Source organism: Saccopteryx bilineata, chromosome 4 (assembly GCF_036850765.1).
Source record: "Saccopteryx bilineata isolate mSacBil1 chromosome 4, mSacBil1_pri_phased_curated, whole genome shotgun sequence".
In the NCBI taxonomy this organism is placed as follows: domain Eukaryota; kingdom Metazoa; phylum Chordata; class Mammalia; order Chiroptera; family Emballonuridae; genus Saccopteryx; species Saccopteryx bilineata.
Window position 1 is genome coordinate 261,453,657 of NC_089493.1, and position 18,447 is coordinate 261,472,103.

Here is an 18,447-nt window from a genome sequence, read left to right on the forward strand (position 1 = left end):
TTATATCCCAATGCCCAAGACATCTGTGGTCACCGGAGTCACTGGGGAAGAAGAAAGGAAGGGAGGGGAGCAGAAGGAGGGGAAACGGCCAGGGAAGTCAGACCCTCAGATGCCATCCCCACCTCTCGCTAGGCCAATGCTGCAGCCGCCGCCCTGGACAAGAAGCAGCGGGTCTTCGACAAGATGCTGGCTGAGTGGCAGCAGAAGTGCGAGGAGCTGCAGGTGGAGGTGGACAGCTCCCAGAAGGAGTGCCGCATGTACATGACAGAGAGCTTCAAGATCAAGACTGCCTATGAGGAGTCCCTGGAGCACCTCGAGTCGGTGAAGAAAGAGAACAAGACCCTACAGGGTGAGTCTGAGGGCAGGTGGGTGGCCTGCAGGGACAAAGACATAGCCAGGGTCCCCTTCCTCCCAGGCACATCATGGATTCAAGCAGCTGGCACACAGTAGGTGCACACTAAATGTTTGTTGACTGACTGGTAAGCGCTTTGTAGAAGCACTTGAGCACTCAGTAATATAACTTCAGGCAGGTGAGTTACTTAAACTTTCTGTGCCTCAGTCTCCTCATCTGTAAGATGGAGAAATAATACTGCCTTTCTTGTAATGTGCCAATGAAATATGATAATATGTTATCAAGTCTTTATTTAGTAGAGTAGCTGGCACAAATAAGGCTCAGTAGATTTTGAGTCCTTACATCTGTCATATGTAAATAATATACAAATGCATATATATTTCTTACATATAAGAGTCTCAGGCTGGAATTTGAGACCTGGTAGGCCTGACCAGGTGATAGCACAGTAGATAGAGCATTGGCCTGGGACACTGAGGACTCAAGTTCAAAACCCCAAGGTCACCGGCTTGAGCGCAGGCTCACTAGCTCAAGCAGAGAGTCACTGGCTTGAGCGTAGGATCATAGGCATGATACAATTGTCACTGGCCTGAGCCCAAAGGTCTCTGGCTTGAGCAAGGGGTCACTGGCTCAGCTGGAGCCCCCCATCAAACACATATGAGAAAGCAATCAATGAACAACTAAGGTGCCACAACAAAGAATTGATGCTTCTCATCTCTCTCCCTTCCTGTCTCTGCCCCTGTCTATCCCTCTCTTTCTCCCCCACTCTCTCTCTCTCTCTCAGTCTCAAGAAAATAGATAAATAAATAAAAATTTTAATTAAAATGAAACTTAAAAAAGAGGCCTGGCCTGACCAGGCAGTGGCACAGTGGATAGAGCGTCAGACTGGGATGTGGAGGACCCAGGTTCGAGACCCCGAGGTCGCCAGTTTGAGCGCAGGCTCATCTGGCTTGAGCAAAAAGCTCACCAGCTTGGACCCAAGGTCGCTGGCTCGAGCAAGGGGTCACTCGGTCTGCTGAAGGCCCACGGTCAAGGCACATATGAGAAAGCAATCAATGAACAACTAAGGTGTTGCAACAAAAAACTAATGATTGATGCTTCTCATCTCTCTCCATTTCTGTCTGTCTATCCCTCTCTCTGACTCTCTCTCTGTCCCTGTAATAAAAAAAAAAAAAAAAGAGGCCTGGAGGGTATTGTTGGGGGACTATCCCTAAGAAAGGAAGGCCTTGCATGTAAAACTGACAGAACCTGGGAGTCCTGGGCGCTGGCCCTAAAGCTACTCTGTACTTGTTCACTCTTCTCTGGGCTGAATTCAGTTTCTCACCTAAAAAAAGAGCAGGTAGGATCCAACTGTTCTCTAATGTTCAAGCCCTGATGCTCCACAAGTCTATGAGTTGGAGTGTATTGCTTCTCTGTTGATAGAATAAGGCTAGGAGCGCCTGCTTCCGGCCCCAATGCAGGGCTGTCTATGACACATGCCACAACCCTGGAAAGCTGGTAGTCCTCATGTGCCTTATTAACAAGGATATTTTTTTTCTCAGAGGAGATAAAGGAACTGATTGATCAGCTGGGCGAGGGAGGACGGAGTGTGCATGAGCTGCAGAAATTGAAGAAAAAATTGGAGATTGAGAAGGACGAACTTCAGGTGGCCCTGGAGGAAGCTGAGTCGTCCCTAGAGGTAACCTCATGGCTCTTTTTGGAGGCTGAATACTTGGCCAGGGACCACACACCTGCTTAGCCAGAAAAACTGATGTTTACATTCCTGGTAGGTTGAAGAGAGCAAGGTGATTCGAATTCAACTGGAACTGGCTCAGGTGAAAGCTGATATTGACCGGAGAATTCATGAGAAAGAAGAGGAATTTGAAGCGACCAGGTACAGGGCTGACAGGATGGGAGACTGACTTTGGTAGCATGATGGAGCAGAGTCCAGGAACTTGAGTCTCTGCCACCTACTAGTCATGTGACCTTGGGCAATTTAGATGAACCTCTCTGAACCTCAGTTTCCATATCTGTTAAATGGAAATAATAGTAGTCCTATATACAGAAGAGGTACTCTGTGGTTCAGAAACACTTTGAAATGTCATACTCTAGTGATTTTTCAAAAACCCCATCAGATAATAATCCAATTAAAAATGGGCAAAGGACTTAAATAGACGTCTCTCCAAAAAATATATAAAAATGGACAATAAGCACATGAAAAGATGCTCAACATCACTAGTTATCAGGGAAGCACAAATCAAAAGTACAATTACATACTACCTTGTACCCATTACAAGGGCTACTATGAAAAGAAGAACCATAAAATAACAAGTATTGATGAGGATCTGGAGATCCTTGTACACTACAGTAGGAATGTAAAATGGTGCAGCTGCTGTGGAAAATGGTATTGAGATTCCTCAAAAAAATTTAAAATAGAAAAAATTTAAAATACAAAAAATAAAAAAAAATTTAAACTAGAATTACCATATTATCTAGCAATTCTACTTCTGGATATATACTCAAAAGAATTTAAAGCAGGGTCTAAAAGAGATATTTTTACACACATTTCATGGCAGCATTATTTTTAGTTGCTAAAACATGGAGTCAACCCAAATGTCCCTTGACAAATAAATAAACAAAATGTAACATATACATACAACAGAATATTATTTAGCCTTAAAAAGAGAATTCTGGCCCTGGTCGGTTGGCTCAGCGGTAGAGCGTCGGCCTGGTGTGCGGAAGTCCCAGGTTCGATTCCCGGCCAGGGCACATAGGAGAAGCGCCCATTTGCTTCTCCACCCCCCCCCTCCTTCCTCTCTGTCTCTCTCTTCCCCTCCCGCAGCCAAGGCTCCATTGGAGCAAAGATGGCCCGGGTGCTGGGGATGGCTCCTTGGCCTCTGCCCCAGGCGCTAGAGTGGCTCTGGTTGTGGCAGAGCGACCCCCCGGAGGGGCAGAGCATCGCCCCCTGGTGGGCAGAGTGTGGCCCCTGGTGGGCGTGCCGGGTGGATCCCGGTCGGGCGCATGCGGGAGTCTGTCTGACTGTCTCTCCCCGTTTCCAGCTTCAGAAAAATACAAAAAAAAGAAAAGAAAGAGAATTCTGACACATGGTACAACATAAATAAACCTTGAGGGCATTATGCTAAGAGAAGTAAGCCAGTTATTAAAAGGACAAATAGTGTATAATTCTACTTACATGAAATACTTAGAGTAGTCAAAACCACAGACAGAAAGTGGAATGGTATTTGCCAGGGTCTGGGGAAAGAGGAAATAAGGGAGTTATTTAATGGGTATAGAGTATCCATTTTATCATATGAAAAGAGTTCTGGAGATGGATGGTGGTGATGATAGCACAGCATTATGAATGTATTACTTAATACCACTGAACTGTACATGTAAAAATGGTTAAGATAGTAAATTTATTGTTAGGTGTATTTTGCTACAATTTTAAAAATTGGAAAAAAACACCTGTGAGGTAGATGCAATCATCCCATCTAATAGATGAAAAGATGACAGCTTCCTCATCACCTCTCTGGGATGTGGTAAAGATTAAATGGAATTCTAGATATGAAAACATGTTGTGAGAAGAAGCCCAGTGACTCTACGACCAGTAGACTAAAACTGACCCTCACCCTACACTTCTAGCCATGCCACTATGTGAGAGGTGTGTGTGTGTGTGTGTGTGTGTGCATAAAATGTAAAATGGAATGTGTGTGTGTTTGCAACAGCATTGTTAAGATAATTCACATACCATACAATTTACCCATGTTAAAGAAAAAAAATTCAATGATTTTTAGTTGTGCAACTATCACTACAATTTTAGAACATTTTCATCACCCCCATTTTTTCCCACCATCACTGCCCCCAGTCTGAGGCAACAACTAACCTACTTTCAGTTTCTTTGGATTTGCCTATTCTGGACATTTCATACAAATGGGCTCATACAGTATGTGGTCCTTTGTCACTGGAATGCGTTGAATCCCACCTTAACAATATTAAGTCTCCTGATCCATAAACACGAATGTCTTTACATTTATTTAGACCTCCTTTAATTTTTTTCAACATGGTTTGTAGTTTTTGCTTATATTTATTTTTAAGTCAAAGTGAACTCTAACTTTGTTCACTCTTGATAATGTCATGATACCCTTCCCCATATCTGGAAACTGAATACACTTCAAGGTGCTGCAAATCCAGCAAAGTACCCACACATAGTGGGTATTTAGGGGTGAGACAGAGGCAAACACAATGTGAAACAGGTGACAGGATCTTTACATGCTAATTATTTATTTGCCTCAATAAAACAAATGCTTCTTAACATCTAAATTACCTCCTCTGGCCCCCTCCTATAAAAGGAGATTTATATAGCTTATATGAGGTCTTTATGGAAATGTTTATTATGTTGATTATAATATAATGAATATATATTAAATACTATCAATAAATGACTGGTGTTTTAAAGAAAGATATATATCTAACTTGTATAGCCAAAACTTAACATTTTGTAATGAATAAAAAAACAGAGACCTCAGCATCTGGGTTTGAATCCAACTTCATCATGGGCCAAATGGATGATCTTTGGCATGTTTCCTTGCAGGACTGTTTTGCATGTTAAATAAATTAAGATCACAAAAGACATGCAGTAAACATAAACCTTCCATTCCTTTTTCAAAAACATGATGCTCTGTCATTTAAATACTTTAAGGGAAGATGATTTAATCTCACAACATGGTAGCCCTACCCATGTTGATGCTCAGAGACTTCTAACCTAAGAAGGTTTAGCTGAACAGTGGGCCCAGTATGCCAAGGCCTTCTCTGCTTGGGCTTGCAGAAAGAACCACCAGCGGGCCATTGAGTCTTTGCAGGCCAGCCTGGAGGCAGAAGCCAAGGGCCGGGCAGAGGCACTTCGGCTCAAGAAGAAGATGGAGACTGACCTGAATGAGATGGAAATCCAGCTGGACCATGCCAACAAGAACAACAGTGAACTTGTGAAGACACTAAAAAGGCTACAACAGCAGATCAAGGTAGTGATCTGGGAGGGGGAAGAACTAATTACAAAGCACGCCAACCCCAAGGCTGCAGGCTTACAGGAAGCTAACTTCATGCATGCCTTCAGCTAGGATAAAGGCATGAGAGTGAACACCTGGGGTGGCTGGCAGTCCAGGGAGCAGGAGACCAGGGGACTGTGTAAATGAGAGGCCCCAACCACCAAAGTCCATGTCCTGGGCCACTGGAATAAGGGAAAAAATGGAGGGAAACAGGAAGTTAGGACTGTCTTGATTTTTTAAATTTTTGACTTACTCTAAATCAGGGGTAGTCAACCTTTTTATACCTACCGCCCACTTTTGTATCTCTGTTAGTAGTAACATTTTTTAACCACCCACCAGTTCCACAGTAATGGTGATTTATAAAGTAGAGAAGTAACTTTACTTTATAAAATTTATAAAGCAGAGTTACAGCAAGTTAAAGCATATAATAATTACTTACCAAGTACTTTATGTCGGATTTTCACTAAGTTTGGCAGAACAAATCTTTATAAAACAACTTACTCTAGTTAAATCTATCTTTTTATTTATACTTTGGTTGCTCTGCTACCACCCACCATGAAAGCTGGAACGCCCACTAGTGGGCAGTAGGGACCAAGTTGACTACCACTGCTCTAAATGATTTCAGACATAGAAAGAGAAAGAATATAAACACCCATGTGCCCACTACTCTCTCACCTTAAGAAATAAACACAAGTGGAATTTAAGTCCTCCTTTATCACTCCTCATCATCAGGTTGGTCTTTAAAACATGCATAGCTGGGTTCTGCATTCAACACAGGTTTATTGGAGACCTGCCCTGTCTAGGCAAGTGAATTAGTTGCTAGGGGAAGGAAAATGGACAAAATAACAAAATTTTCTGCAGATAGACAATAAGCAACAAACTGTAGTGTACAAAATGGTAAGTGCTATGGAGAAATAACAAGACAGGGGAAGGGAGATGGGGATTAGGCAGTGGGGAGTAATTGTCAAAGGTTATTGAAGAAGGCCTCCTGGAAAAGGCCCTGCTGTAAACGCCAGGTGCTCTGTCATCAGGTAAGCCTTGATCTCATGCTGACTACATGCCACACAAACCCTCTGGTCACCTGGGCCATGGCCCAGCTACACCTCAACTAGGCTGTGAACTCCGCAAGGGCAGGTCCACACCCCGCACTCTCTTCCTCTGTGGCCTCCACTTCCCCACTCTCACCCCAGCTTCTCCTGAGCCATGTCTGTGAAGGTCACAGCACCCTCAGTCTCAGTGCTGGCCAGCCCTAAGCCATGCCAGAGCCTGTGAGATGGGCTCAGGTTGTGCCCTCTTGCCCCCCAGGACCTGCAAGTCCAGATGGACGAGGACGCCAGGCAGCACGAGGAGCTGCGGGAGCAGTACAACCTGCAGGAGAGGCGCCTGAGCCTGCTGCAGACGGAGCTGGAGGAGGTACGCTCAGCCCTGGAGGGCAGCGAGCGCTCCCGCAAGCTGCTGGAGCAGGAGGTGGTGGAGATCACGGAGCGACACAACGAGGTCAACGTCCAGGTAGGATGGTGGCTCCCTGGGGAGTGCATTGTGCATCACACTCAAGGTTGGTGCCCAGACCTTGTGGGCTCCCCTCAAAACTCAGAGGCAGCTAGTGTCCTCACAAGTCAAGTCTTCAGAACTCACCTGCAGAGCTTTTATTTTTTGTTACGGTAAAAATTATACCATTTTTTGTTATGTCATAAAGTATACCATCTTAGCCATTTTTCAGTGCATAGCACAGTGTGTTAACTACATGCACACTGTTGTGGATAGGGTTTTTTTGTTTTGTTTTGTTTTGAGACAGAGAGTCAGAGAGAGGGTAGATAGGGACAGACAGACAGGAACGGAGAGAGATGAGAAGCATCAATCATCAGTTTTTCGTTGTGACACCTTAGTTGTTCATTGATTGCTTTCTCATATGTGCCTTGACCGTGGGCCTTCAGCAGACCAAGTAACCCCTTGCTCGAGCCAGCGACTTTGGGCTGGTGAGCTTTGCTCAAACCAGATGAGCCCGCGCTCAAGCTGGCGAGCTCGGGGTCTCGAACCTGAGTCCTCCGCATCCCAGTCCGATGCTTTATTCACTGCACCACTGCCTGGTCAGGCTGTGGAGAGCTTTAAAAGGATGGCTTTCAGAGTCTCCCCTGGAGATTCTGATCCAGTGGGTCTATGATGGGACCTCAGAAACCTAAACTTTTAGAAACTCCTCAGAAGGTTCTAATTATTAAGCCAATTTTAAGGACCCCAAGTGTAGCTGAGGCTAGAGCTTTAGAACTGGAAGGGATCTAGAATTATTCCAAAGCCTGACATTCATTTTACAATTGAAAAAACATGGCCCAGAGAGTTGAGTGGTTTATCCATGGTCAACACTGGGAAGCCCTGTCTGCTACTAATGATAATGCCGGCACTGCTTACCGCTCACAATGCAGTCCTGTATCGGCATCATCCCATGTGAATTCACCCAACGGAAAAATGTGTGAGACATAGAGGGAGTATCCCATTTAGAGACAAGAAGACCGAAGCCTAGACATAAGAAATTTATCCACATAAAGTAGAAGTACCCAATCTTGAACCTGGGTTTTCCCAGCTCTAAGTTCAGGATTGTTCAAGAGCTGCCATGTTCCCTAGGCCTAAATAATATTATTCCTGGGCTCCTCATGATGCAAGTTCTGCTCTAAAACCCAGAGAAGACTACAAATCCTCTGGTCACCTGGGCAGAAGGGTCCCAGAGCCATTTTCTGTTAGGAGGTCTGGCAAGCGTCTGTCTGGGAGAGGGTCATTTTCTCTCCTGCAAACAAAAGGGCTGTGCAGACTCCTGTCTCAGAGATTCCTTCATATCCTCCTCCAGAATCAAAGCCTCCTGGTGGTCAAGCGCAAGCTGGAATCAGATGTCCAGCGCATCTCCAACGAGCACGAGGAGCTCATCAGTGAGTTCCGCTCAGCCGACGAGAGGGCGAAGAAAGCCATGACTGACGTAAGTGCGTGCTGCCTGCTGCTGGTGCTGGGGGTTGGGCACCCCTGGTCAGGCTGCCTGCTGAGGTCGCAGCTACCGCAGGCAGGGAAGGCCACTGCCACCCCTTTGAGTCACTATGGGGTCCTGGCACACTGCCAGCGGGGATGTGGTTCCCTCCTCTGAGGAGACTGGAGTCCAGAGGAATACTTACAAGCTTCATATGATCATGTGAGAGGTTAGAGCATGAAACTGGGGACACAGAGCAAAGCAGCCATCACTGTAGCTCACTTGGGCAGGCTTTTTGGCAAAGAAGAACACCAAGCCAGACTTGCAGGGAGAGTTAGTGACAGGGAGGATGGGTGCTGTGCCCAGGGGGTCCGGGCGGATACTGGCAAGGTGTGCTGCCAAGCGTTGTTTACTCCAGTATCCCTTTGGGGGCTCGCGCAGACCTTGAGTGCTAGACACTATGCACCCCACTTTAGGACTAAGAAAATACAGGTTTTCTTGTCAGGCCCCTCACTTGACTGCAATGCCAGGAGCTCACAAACATTATTGGTCTGATTTGGTGGTATGTCCCAAGAGCATTGACCCATACGCCTCACACAGTAGGCCCTCCGTGAACATTTGTGCAATGAATGTAGGAACGCGTGGCTAACACAACTTGCCAAAGGTCACACAGGGTATATAGACCGTCATCTTCCTACTCCAGATCTGTGTTTTTCCCACCCTCCACGCTGTGACCCCAGTAAAGAGTTTGGCTGGAGAGCAGCAGGCTGGTGGAGTCCACAGGACCGGAAGGCCTGGTTGTGAGTGCATGAGCCTGCCTCCTCCCCTTGCACTTGGAAGGATGCAGGAGCATAAAGCCCCCTTCCACCAAACCCCAGCAGTGTGTCAGCGAGGTCCCTCAAGTCGACCACTTGGAACGCTGAGCCTGGATGCAGACCAGCTCCAGCTCGTGCCCTCCTCATCTCCCACAGGCCGCCCGCATGGCGGAAGAGCTCCGGCAGGAGCAGGACCACTGCATGCACCTGGAGAAGATCAAGAAGAACTACGAGACCACCATCAAAGACCTGCAGGCCAAGATGGAGGAGGCTGAGCAGCTGGCTCTGAAAGGAGGGAAACGCACAATCATGAAGCTGGAAACCAGGGTGAGGGCAACACTGGGCTGAGCCAGGAGAGAGAAAGGGGAGATATGGCCAGGCTGAGGAGGGAGGAGGTCTCTTCCCAAAAAACATGCCCAGCCTTTGATGAGGCATTGGGTTATTCCAGGGCTAGGAAAGAAAAGGAAATTGAGTCCACAGCTCTAATTTACTTATACAAAGGTCTCCTTCTCTTCTCCCTGTCATCTCTCCCCAGAATGTCCTGACCCTCCAAGCAGAGCAGTTTCCAGTATTCTTCCTTTATTTGTCCTCAGACTCAGTTTCCAATATTATTCCTCTCTTATTTCTCACTTAAAACAAGCCTTAGTCTTTACCTTATGGCATGTTACCTTATGGAAGGCTCCAGGAGGTTTGGTCACCTTGTCTGACCCCTGCCTCCCCCATTTCCCAGAGGAAGAAACTTCAGGCTCAGGGAGAATGACCATCTGACAACTACAGCAGGGCCTGACCCTCCTGTCCAGGGCTTACCTGCTCACCTCTGGGTAGGACGTGGACACAGTAGCCGTGACACTTGCATCCAAAGTCACTGAGCTCTGAAGTTCGAAAACGTACATTCCCTCAGCCGTGTTCCTCTCTCTCTTCCTTCCTCAGATCAAGGAGCTAGAGACAGAACTGGATGGCGAGCAGAAACGGCATGTGGAGACCGTCAAGACGCTGCGGAAGAACGAGCGTCGCCTCAAAGAGCTGGTCTTCCAGACAGAGGAGGACCACAAGACCAACCAGCGCATGCAGGAGCTGGTGGAGAAGCTGCAGAACAAGCTGAAGGTCTACAAGCGGCAGATTGAAGAGGCGGTAGGTGCTTCCCGCGTGTCCATAATTCCCCCTCCTTCCCCAGCCCAGGTGTCAAGCCTTGATTAGAACTAACCACGGAAAAGAAATAAAGTATTGGCCAAAAGATGACTCCCATGAGTCTCATGTCCATGGTGCTTCATGCTCGCTATCATGTGGGGAGTGGACTGGACACTATGCCCTGGCAATAAGAACATGTAAAAAGCAAACTTACCCCTTAAGAACACCTGTGTTAACTGAAATGCCCACCACAGGGTGTGATCCAAGACTGGGGAAGGTATTAGCTTTGTCCTGCTTCCACTACCACTGTGGCCAGGATAACCTCTCCCTCCTGGTCATACTGTTAAACATAAGGACCCACCCTTATTTGATCCTCCTGACACAAGGCAGGAACGCTGATATTTTTTAGTCCATTTCACAAATGAATAAATAGCCCTGTGGGGTATTTATGTCACATTATTCAGTGTTAAAGTCAAAGTCAAATGGTTAGCAAATGGTGGCTTCAAGTCTCAATCCTATACCACATGTCCACCTACCACCATCACCCAAGACATAGATTTTGGTTCTGCTGTCATTTGCTGCCAGTTCTGGGGCCACCGTGTTGAATCCATCAGCCAGCCACCCACCCATAGCCCTCCCCCAAAGGCTGAATAGAGGCCAGGCATAGAGTAAATATGGTCTAAACTGAACATCTGTGACTCTCCTGGGAAGACAGAGGAATAGGAAATGAGCAACAGGGGAAAGGAAAGCGCTAAATCCACAACTTCCAAGTGAGGCCCAATAACAACTGCCTAACACCACAAATTTTAGAAGCAGCAACAGAGCACATTTTATTTAGAAATATGGACATCAGAGCCAATATTGTCTATGGCGAGCTGGAGGATGACCCCAACCCAGGACTGCTATGTTTTGTAACAAGCTCATAGAACAATTATACTCTTGGATGACAGTGCGGAATGGATAACAAAGCACATTTAACCAGAACAAGCCAGAATCACACCCAATTTTCTACTGTGTCTTTGTCACAGGAGGAGCAGGCCAACCAGACCTTGGCTCGCTACAGGAAGACGGTGCATGAGCTAGACGACGCTGAGGAGCGGGCCGGCATGGCAGAGACTGCTCTGAACAAGCTGCGCACCAGACACCGTGTGGCTGGCAAAGGCATCACCTCTGTGGAGATCATCCAGGTGTCCAAGACAGGCTCCTCCAAAACCCTTTCTGAGGAGTGACGTTCTCTGTGTCTCAGCCCACAGCCGGTAGGTGTGGATTTCACTCTCGGTGGCCATGTTACAAGTTCACCTTTCCTGCTCCTCCTTCGCTCCTTCAGACTTCTACACTGCCCAGCTTCTAGTGTGCCACGCTCGGATCTCACACAATGGGAACCCCAGTTTCCCTTGTCCCTTCAGCTGGAGCACTCCCGCTCTAGAATTAAAAGGCTCTCAGGTGCTGTATCACAGTTGTATCACAGGTGCTGATAGTCATGATACATCCCCCTCCGAGTGGAAGCTCACTGAAAGCAGGTTCCATGTCCCATGCCACTTGACACTAGGCCTGGCACATAGGTTAAAGAATACTAGCTTGTTCTCATTGGACAGCCATAGGGACATTTGCAAGCTATAGGCAATGTGTATTCATCTTTCACATCCCCCACAATATCATTATTCTAGACAATTTCATCGATAGTGGTTGAATTTAGATTTCTAACATTAACAGGATCATTTCTTTTTCTTTTTCTTTTTCTTTTTTTTTTTTTTTTTTTTAGAGAGAGAGATGCAGACAGACAGGAAGAGAGTGAGTTGAAAAACATCAGCTCATAGTTGTGGCACTTTAGTTGTTCATTGATTGCTCTCTCACATAGGTGGGATTTTAAGGGGACAATTTAAAACAGTGCTTTTTTATTCTCCTTTATTCAGAACCAATTAAAAGACTACAGGAGACAATTAAAAGTTTTATTATGCGGCCCTGGCCGGTTGGCTCAGCAGTAGAGCGTCGGCCTGGCGTGCAGGGGACCCGGGTTCGATTCCCGGCCAGGGCACATAGGAGAAGCGCCCATTTGCTTCTCCACACCCCCCCTCCTTCCTCTCAGTCTCTCTCTTCCCCTCCCGCAGCCAAGGCTCCATTGGAGCAAAGATGGCCCGGGCGCTGGGGATGGCTCCTTGGCCTCTGCCCCAGGCGCTGGAGTGGCTCTGGTCACGGCAGAGCGACGCCCCCTGGTGGGCATGCCGGGTGGATCCTGGTCGGGCGCATGCGGGAGTCTGTCTGACTGTCTCTCCCCATTTCCAGCTTCAGAAAAAAAAAAAAATTAAAAAAGTTTTATTATGCTATGGTTCTAGATTGAGAATCTAATTGGTGTCCATTATGAGCATTCTTATTATACTTTACCCTAGAATTAAAGGTACTTGCAGAAGTGAACAACCACAGCTCTTCTCCTTGGGGAACAGTCCCTAGTCCAAGGGGTGGAATAACCAGACCTCATCAACCCTGCATGTAGATCCAAAAGTAGAAACCAGATGGGCTTTATGGTTCCTTCTTCCAAATGTAAGATATACCATCCCTCTTCCCAGGAGAAAGGGAAAAGTGAGGAGAGAGGCAAAGAACATCATTCTAGCAATGGTTCCAAAAATGTGGTCCTTTGGACAAGCAGCTATATCAGTATCACCTGGGAAGTTGTTAAAAATGCAAATTCTTGGGCTTCACTCAGGCCTACTGAATTAGAAGCTGTGGAGGTGGGCCCAGTGTCTGCGGTTTAACCAACCCTCCAGGTGATTCAGATGTATGATCAACGTTGAGAACCAAATGCTATAGCAGAAATTGCCCTTTAGAGAAACACGGAGCCAGGGAACAGAGGTTTCTCCTACTTTCACAAGAGGCAGGCACATGGTTTCATACTGAGAGGTAGGTATAAATATCTCTTTCGAGTGAGAAGAAGTTCAGAGAATTTCAGCGACTTGCCCATTGTCATCCAAGCCCTGCGATATGGAAAGGCAAGCTGTCTTAATTTCTGTGAAGATTGAAAAAGCTGCCCTCTGTTTAGAATTAATCAGGACAACTCAAGCTTAAGGACTTGGCTTTGGATGGGAGAGGCAGGGGGCTAGAGGCTCAATGCCCATGGGCTGGTGGTCAACCTCCACAGATTCTGGGACTTTTTTTCTGGCCTTGTGTTCAAACATCTGGTTGAATCAGCCTTTAGTGAGAGTAAGATTCTCCTCTCACTTATAGCTAGCTGTCTTTCAGGACTGGGTCAATTTCAGTTTTTAGCCAAAAACAGTAATCCCATTAACATTTGAATTCAAACTGAGTCTGTTCTTCCCATTTGCTCGAGAAGGAAATAAAAAAATAGGACACAGAATTTTTCTTTTAATTCTCTAATTCTTATGTAATAGCTCAGGAAATAAAGTTAGATCAGAAGCTTGCCTCTGGCCAAATCCTATGATTAATGTGTAACCTTCTTTAAGGGCAAAAACCTGAAGAGGTCTTTTGTTAATCTCTCTTTGGCAAGGGTTACTCATGAGGCTTCCTAAACCATCCATATTCAGGAGGAATTTCAGCTACTCCCCACTACTAAGTGCTTAGCATCCATAATTAGACACCTTGTGAAGCATATGCCCTTCTTTGGCTTGGTAACTATTTATTCCTGGGGTATGCTGGCCCTGGTCCAATTGCTCTTTATACCACTGTGCCAACAGCATTCAGAAGTTATAAGGCAGGGTCCCCTGGGGTCTGTTCTCCACGTCTTGATCCATCCTCATTCTCTTATCCCATTTCTTCTCATCGGTCATAGGGCCAGATATGCCATCTCTAGCCATGAGATGTCTTAAGCAAACTAGTACGTGGATCAGCACTGAGTCAAGACCCCACAGAGTTTAGTTGTCCACAGTGGCATTATATTCAGTCCCACAAATACCTGTCAAGCTCTGAATATGGGCTAGGCCTGTACTATGGGATACAGAGATGAATAAGAAAAACCATCCTTCCAGACCTGTGGTGGTGCAGTGGATAAGGCATCAACCTGGAATGCTGAGGTCCCCAGTCTGAAACCTGGGCTTGCCTGGTCAAGGCACATATTTGAAAAGCAAATGCTGCGAGTTGATGCTTCCTGCTCCTTACCCCCCCCCTCTCAAATCAATACATAAAATCTTTAATTTTATTTAGAAAATTAAATTTAACAGGGTGACACTGATAAATAAGAGTACATAGGTTTTAGGTAAACATTTCTATAGCATTGAACTGTTAATTATGTTGTATACCCATCACCCAAAGTCAAATCCTTTTCTATCACCTTATTTGTCCCTCTTTACACCCTTCCTCCCACCCCCTCTCCCTGGTAACCACTTTTATCTATGTCCATGAGTCTCAGTTTTATACCCCACCTATGTGTGAAATCATACAGTTCTTAGCTTTTTCTGATTTACTTATTTCACTCAGTATAATGTTCTCAAGGTCCATCCATGTTGTCAAAATGTCACTACGTCACCATTTCTTATGACTGAGTAGTATTCCAATATACATATGTACCACATTTTCTTTATCCAATCCTCTATCGAAGGACACTTTGGTTGTTTCCATGTCTTGGCCACTGTGAATAATGTTGCGATGAACATGAGGGTGCATGTGGCTTTATGAAAGCAATGCTTTCAAATTTTGGGGACAGATACCCAGTAGAGGGATTGCTGGGTCATAAAGGTGATTCTATTCTTAATTTTTTGAGGAACCACCATACTTTCTTCCATAATGGTTGTACCAATTTGCATTTCCACCAGCAGTAAATGATGGTTTCTTTTTCTGCACAGCCTCTCCAACACTTGTTATTACCTGTCTTGTTGATAATAGCCAATCTAACAGGTGTGAGGTGGTATCTCATTGTAGTTTTGATTTGAATTTCTCAAATAGCTAGTGAACATGAGCATCTTTTTATATATCTGCTGGCCGTTTGTATGTCCTCTTGGGAGAAGTGTTTGTTCAAGTCCTCTCCCCATTTTTTAATTGGATTGTTTGCTTGTTTGTTGTTGAGTTTTGTGAGTTCTTTGTATATTTTGGATATTAACCCCTTTTTGGAGCTGTTGTTTGCAAATATCACCTCCCATTTAGTTGGCTATTTGTTTTGTTGTCAGTTTCTTTTGCTGTGCAGAAGCTTTTTAGTTTAATATTGTCCCATTCATTTATTTTTGCCTTTACTTCCTTTGCCTTTGGAGTCAAATTCAGAAATTGATCTCTACAGCAAAGGTCCATGAGTTTAGTACCTATGTTTTCTTCTATGTAATTTATTGTTTCAGATCTTATATTTAGGTCTTTGATCCATTTTGAATTAATTTTTGTGCAGGGGGACAAACTGTAGTCAAGTTTCATTCTTTTGTGTGTGGCTTTCCAATTTTTCCAGCACCATTTATTGAAAAGGCTTTTTTTTCCTCCATTGTGTACTTTTGGCTTCTTTATTGAAGATGATTTATCCATATATATATATATATATATATATGGTTTTATTTCTGGCTCTCAATTCTGTTCCATTGATCTGTATGTCTGTTTTTCTGCTAATACTATGTTGTTTTGATTATCGTGGGTCTATAATATAATTTGAAGTCAGGTAGTGTGATATCTCCAGCTTCATTCTTTTTCCTCAGGATTGCTTTGGCTATTTGGGGTATTTTATGGTTCCCCATAAAATCTTAAAAAAATAAAAAAGAAAGACCATTGACCTCATGAAGCTCAGAATCCAGTGGACAGATAGACCCACACATCAATTATCATAAGAGTGTGAGCAAATGTCCTGTGATGTGGTGTTTGCATCTCATGGGAGGGGATCACTGGGGAGGAGCAACTGGTTTAACCTGGGGTGGCTCTGTAGAGCAGCCCACAGTGGATGTGACCTGTTCAAAAATCTACAGCAGTGCCACTCAATGTGTGGTACCTGTTTGTTATCTTCTGAGACAACAGAAGAGCAGAAATTGAGTGTAAGTTTTTAAAATTTTTTATAGGAATTGAGACTGCATGACATCTAAGGACATGATCAGTGAATTTTATAAAAATATTAGTCTCTGATATTAAAATAAATAAAAATTTAAAAACATTTAATGGAAATTTAAAAGAATAAATAAAACTGATCTCATACTAGGTATAGAAGGAAAAAAGGGAATTCTAGACAGAAGATCCAACACATGTAAAAGTGTAGGGGTGGGCCTGACCTGTGGTGGCGCAGTGGATAAAGCGTTGACCTGGAACACTGAGTTTGCTGGTTCAAAACCCTGTGCTAGCCTGGTCAAGGCACATAAGGGAGTTGATGCTTCCTGCTCCTCCCCTCTTCTCTTTCTCTATCTTTCTCTTCTCTCTCTCTAAAAGTGAATAAATAAAATCTAAAATAATAAAAGAAAGTGTAGAGGTGGGATTGACACAAGGGTACATTATGACTGAAGAAGAGGGACTCATGATGAGGCAAGAGTGATGGAGAAGGCAGGAGATGAAGCTAACAGGATAAGCATGGGGGAGATTGTGAAAGACCTACTTAGGTGCAAGTATTCCGTAAACTCCATAAGGAAATCTTGCCAATTTTTAAAATCCATTTTTTGTGGGATATAATGAGCAGTAAGTTTTCTTTCTTGGAAAGACATATCACAACGGTAAAATAAGCCTCTTGGCCCCTCATGAGACAACACAGGCAAGCTCATTGTAAGCACCGTGTCTGAGGGGACCACACTCTGATCCTCTGAATGGCCTGTGTAGAGTTCAGGCCTGCTTGAGCATGCCAAGCCCAAGGAAGGTTTCTTTAAACCAGGGGTCGGGAACCTATGGCTCACAAGCCAGATGTGGCTCTTTTGATGGCTGCACCTGGCTCGCAGACAAATCTTTAATAAAAAAATAATAATAACGTTAAAAATATAAAACATTCTCATGTATTACAATCCATTCATCTCCTATCGCCATGTTCATGGTTGCGGGTGGCTAAAGCCAATCACAGCTGTCCTCCAATACAATAACAAATTTTTATTGGATAATGCATAACGTACATGGGTCGTTGTATGGCTCTCACAGAATTACATTTTAAAATATGTGGCGTTCATGGCTCTCTCAGCCGTAAAGGTTCCCGACCCCTGCTTTATTTATTTATTTTTTTCTGTATTTTTCTGAAGCCGGAAATGGGGAGAGACAGTCAGACAGACTCCCGCATGCGCCTAACCGGGATCCACCCAGCACGCCCACCAGGGGGCGACGCTCTGCCTACCAGGGGGCAATGCTCTGCCCCTCCGGGGCGTCGCTCTGTTGCGACCAGAGCCACTCTAGCGCCTGGGGCAGAGGCCGAGGAGCCATCCCCAGTGCCCGGGCCATCTTTGCTCCAGTGGAGCCTCGGCTGCGGGAGGGGAAGAGAGAGACAGAGAGGAAGGAGAGGGGGAGGGGTGGAGAGCAGATGGGTGCTTCTCCTGTGTGCCCTGGCCGGGAATCGAACCCGGGACTTCTGCACGCCAGGCCGACGCTCTACCACTGAGCCAACCGGCCAGGGCCTCCGACCCCTGCTTTAAACCATCACAAACTTATACAGAATGAGCCAGGTATGAGCCCGTGGTGTCCACTACAAGGAAGGAAGCCTGAGTAGAAGCAGCCCAGACATTTTTTAGCAAGAAGTGGCTAAGATGTCGGAACTCTCAGCTCTGGCCAACAAGGATTTTCTCACCCTCTCTCTCTCTCTCTCATCTTCTAGGGTGATACAGATCTCAACCGCAGACCATTAAAAGGAAAAATATATGAAAATGGAAAACTGGGGCTTCCGGAGAATGTTTACTATGCAAAGGAAAGTGCAAGCCAGAGACAGGTGCTAAAGAATAAGGATAGCTGTGGGGGGAAATGGGTTTGGAAATGCAAACACCCAGCCATTAGAGAAATTAAAATTAGCATGGCTTGTCTGAGACTGTGTCAAGTTGTATGAGCACTTGGAAAACAGTGGCAGTGGGTCTGATTCAGTTGAGGTCCTACATGTTCATGTCAAGGACGGAATATGTAAAGTCTGTGTGACCTGGCCGTTCTCTAGAAATAATTGCTCACATGGACAGCTTTGACGCCTTGTCCCAGTGCAGCTTAAATAAAATAAGTATGAAAAAGAGTGACTTTTGAAGTGTTTTTTTTCCTAAGACTTACAAATCTAAAGGCAATTTTTACAATGTATCAGAGTTCTGTTGTGTCCCTACAGTCTAATTCACAGGC

General features: G+C 45.2%; 1 protein-coding gene across 1 annotated transcript in view; it reads left to right on the plus strand.

Moving 5' to 3' along the window:
* LOC136334264 (myosin-16) overlaps positions 1-18,053 on the plus strand; it is a 60,024-nt gene extending 41,971 nt beyond the window's left edge. Inside the window, exons 34-43 of the mRNA XM_066274265.1 lie at positions 133-349; positions 1,891-2,027; positions 2,119-2,222; positions 5,154-5,346; positions 6,676-6,879; positions 8,207-8,332; positions 9,289-9,459; positions 10,063-10,263; positions 11,289-11,516; positions 17,948-18,053. Of these exons, the coding sequence (XP_066130362.1) occupies positions 133-349; positions 1,891-2,027; positions 2,119-2,222; positions 5,154-5,346; positions 6,676-6,879; positions 8,207-8,332; positions 9,289-9,459; positions 10,063-10,263; positions 11,289-11,489 (1,554 nt within the window). The 3' untranslated portion in view covers positions 11,490-11,516; positions 17,948-18,053. The remainder of the gene's footprint in view (positions 1-132; positions 350-1,890; positions 2,028-2,118; positions 2,223-5,153; positions 5,347-6,675; positions 6,880-8,206; positions 8,333-9,288; positions 9,460-10,062; positions 10,264-11,288; positions 11,517-17,947) is intronic.
* Positions 18,054-18,447: the final 394 nt, after the last annotated feature.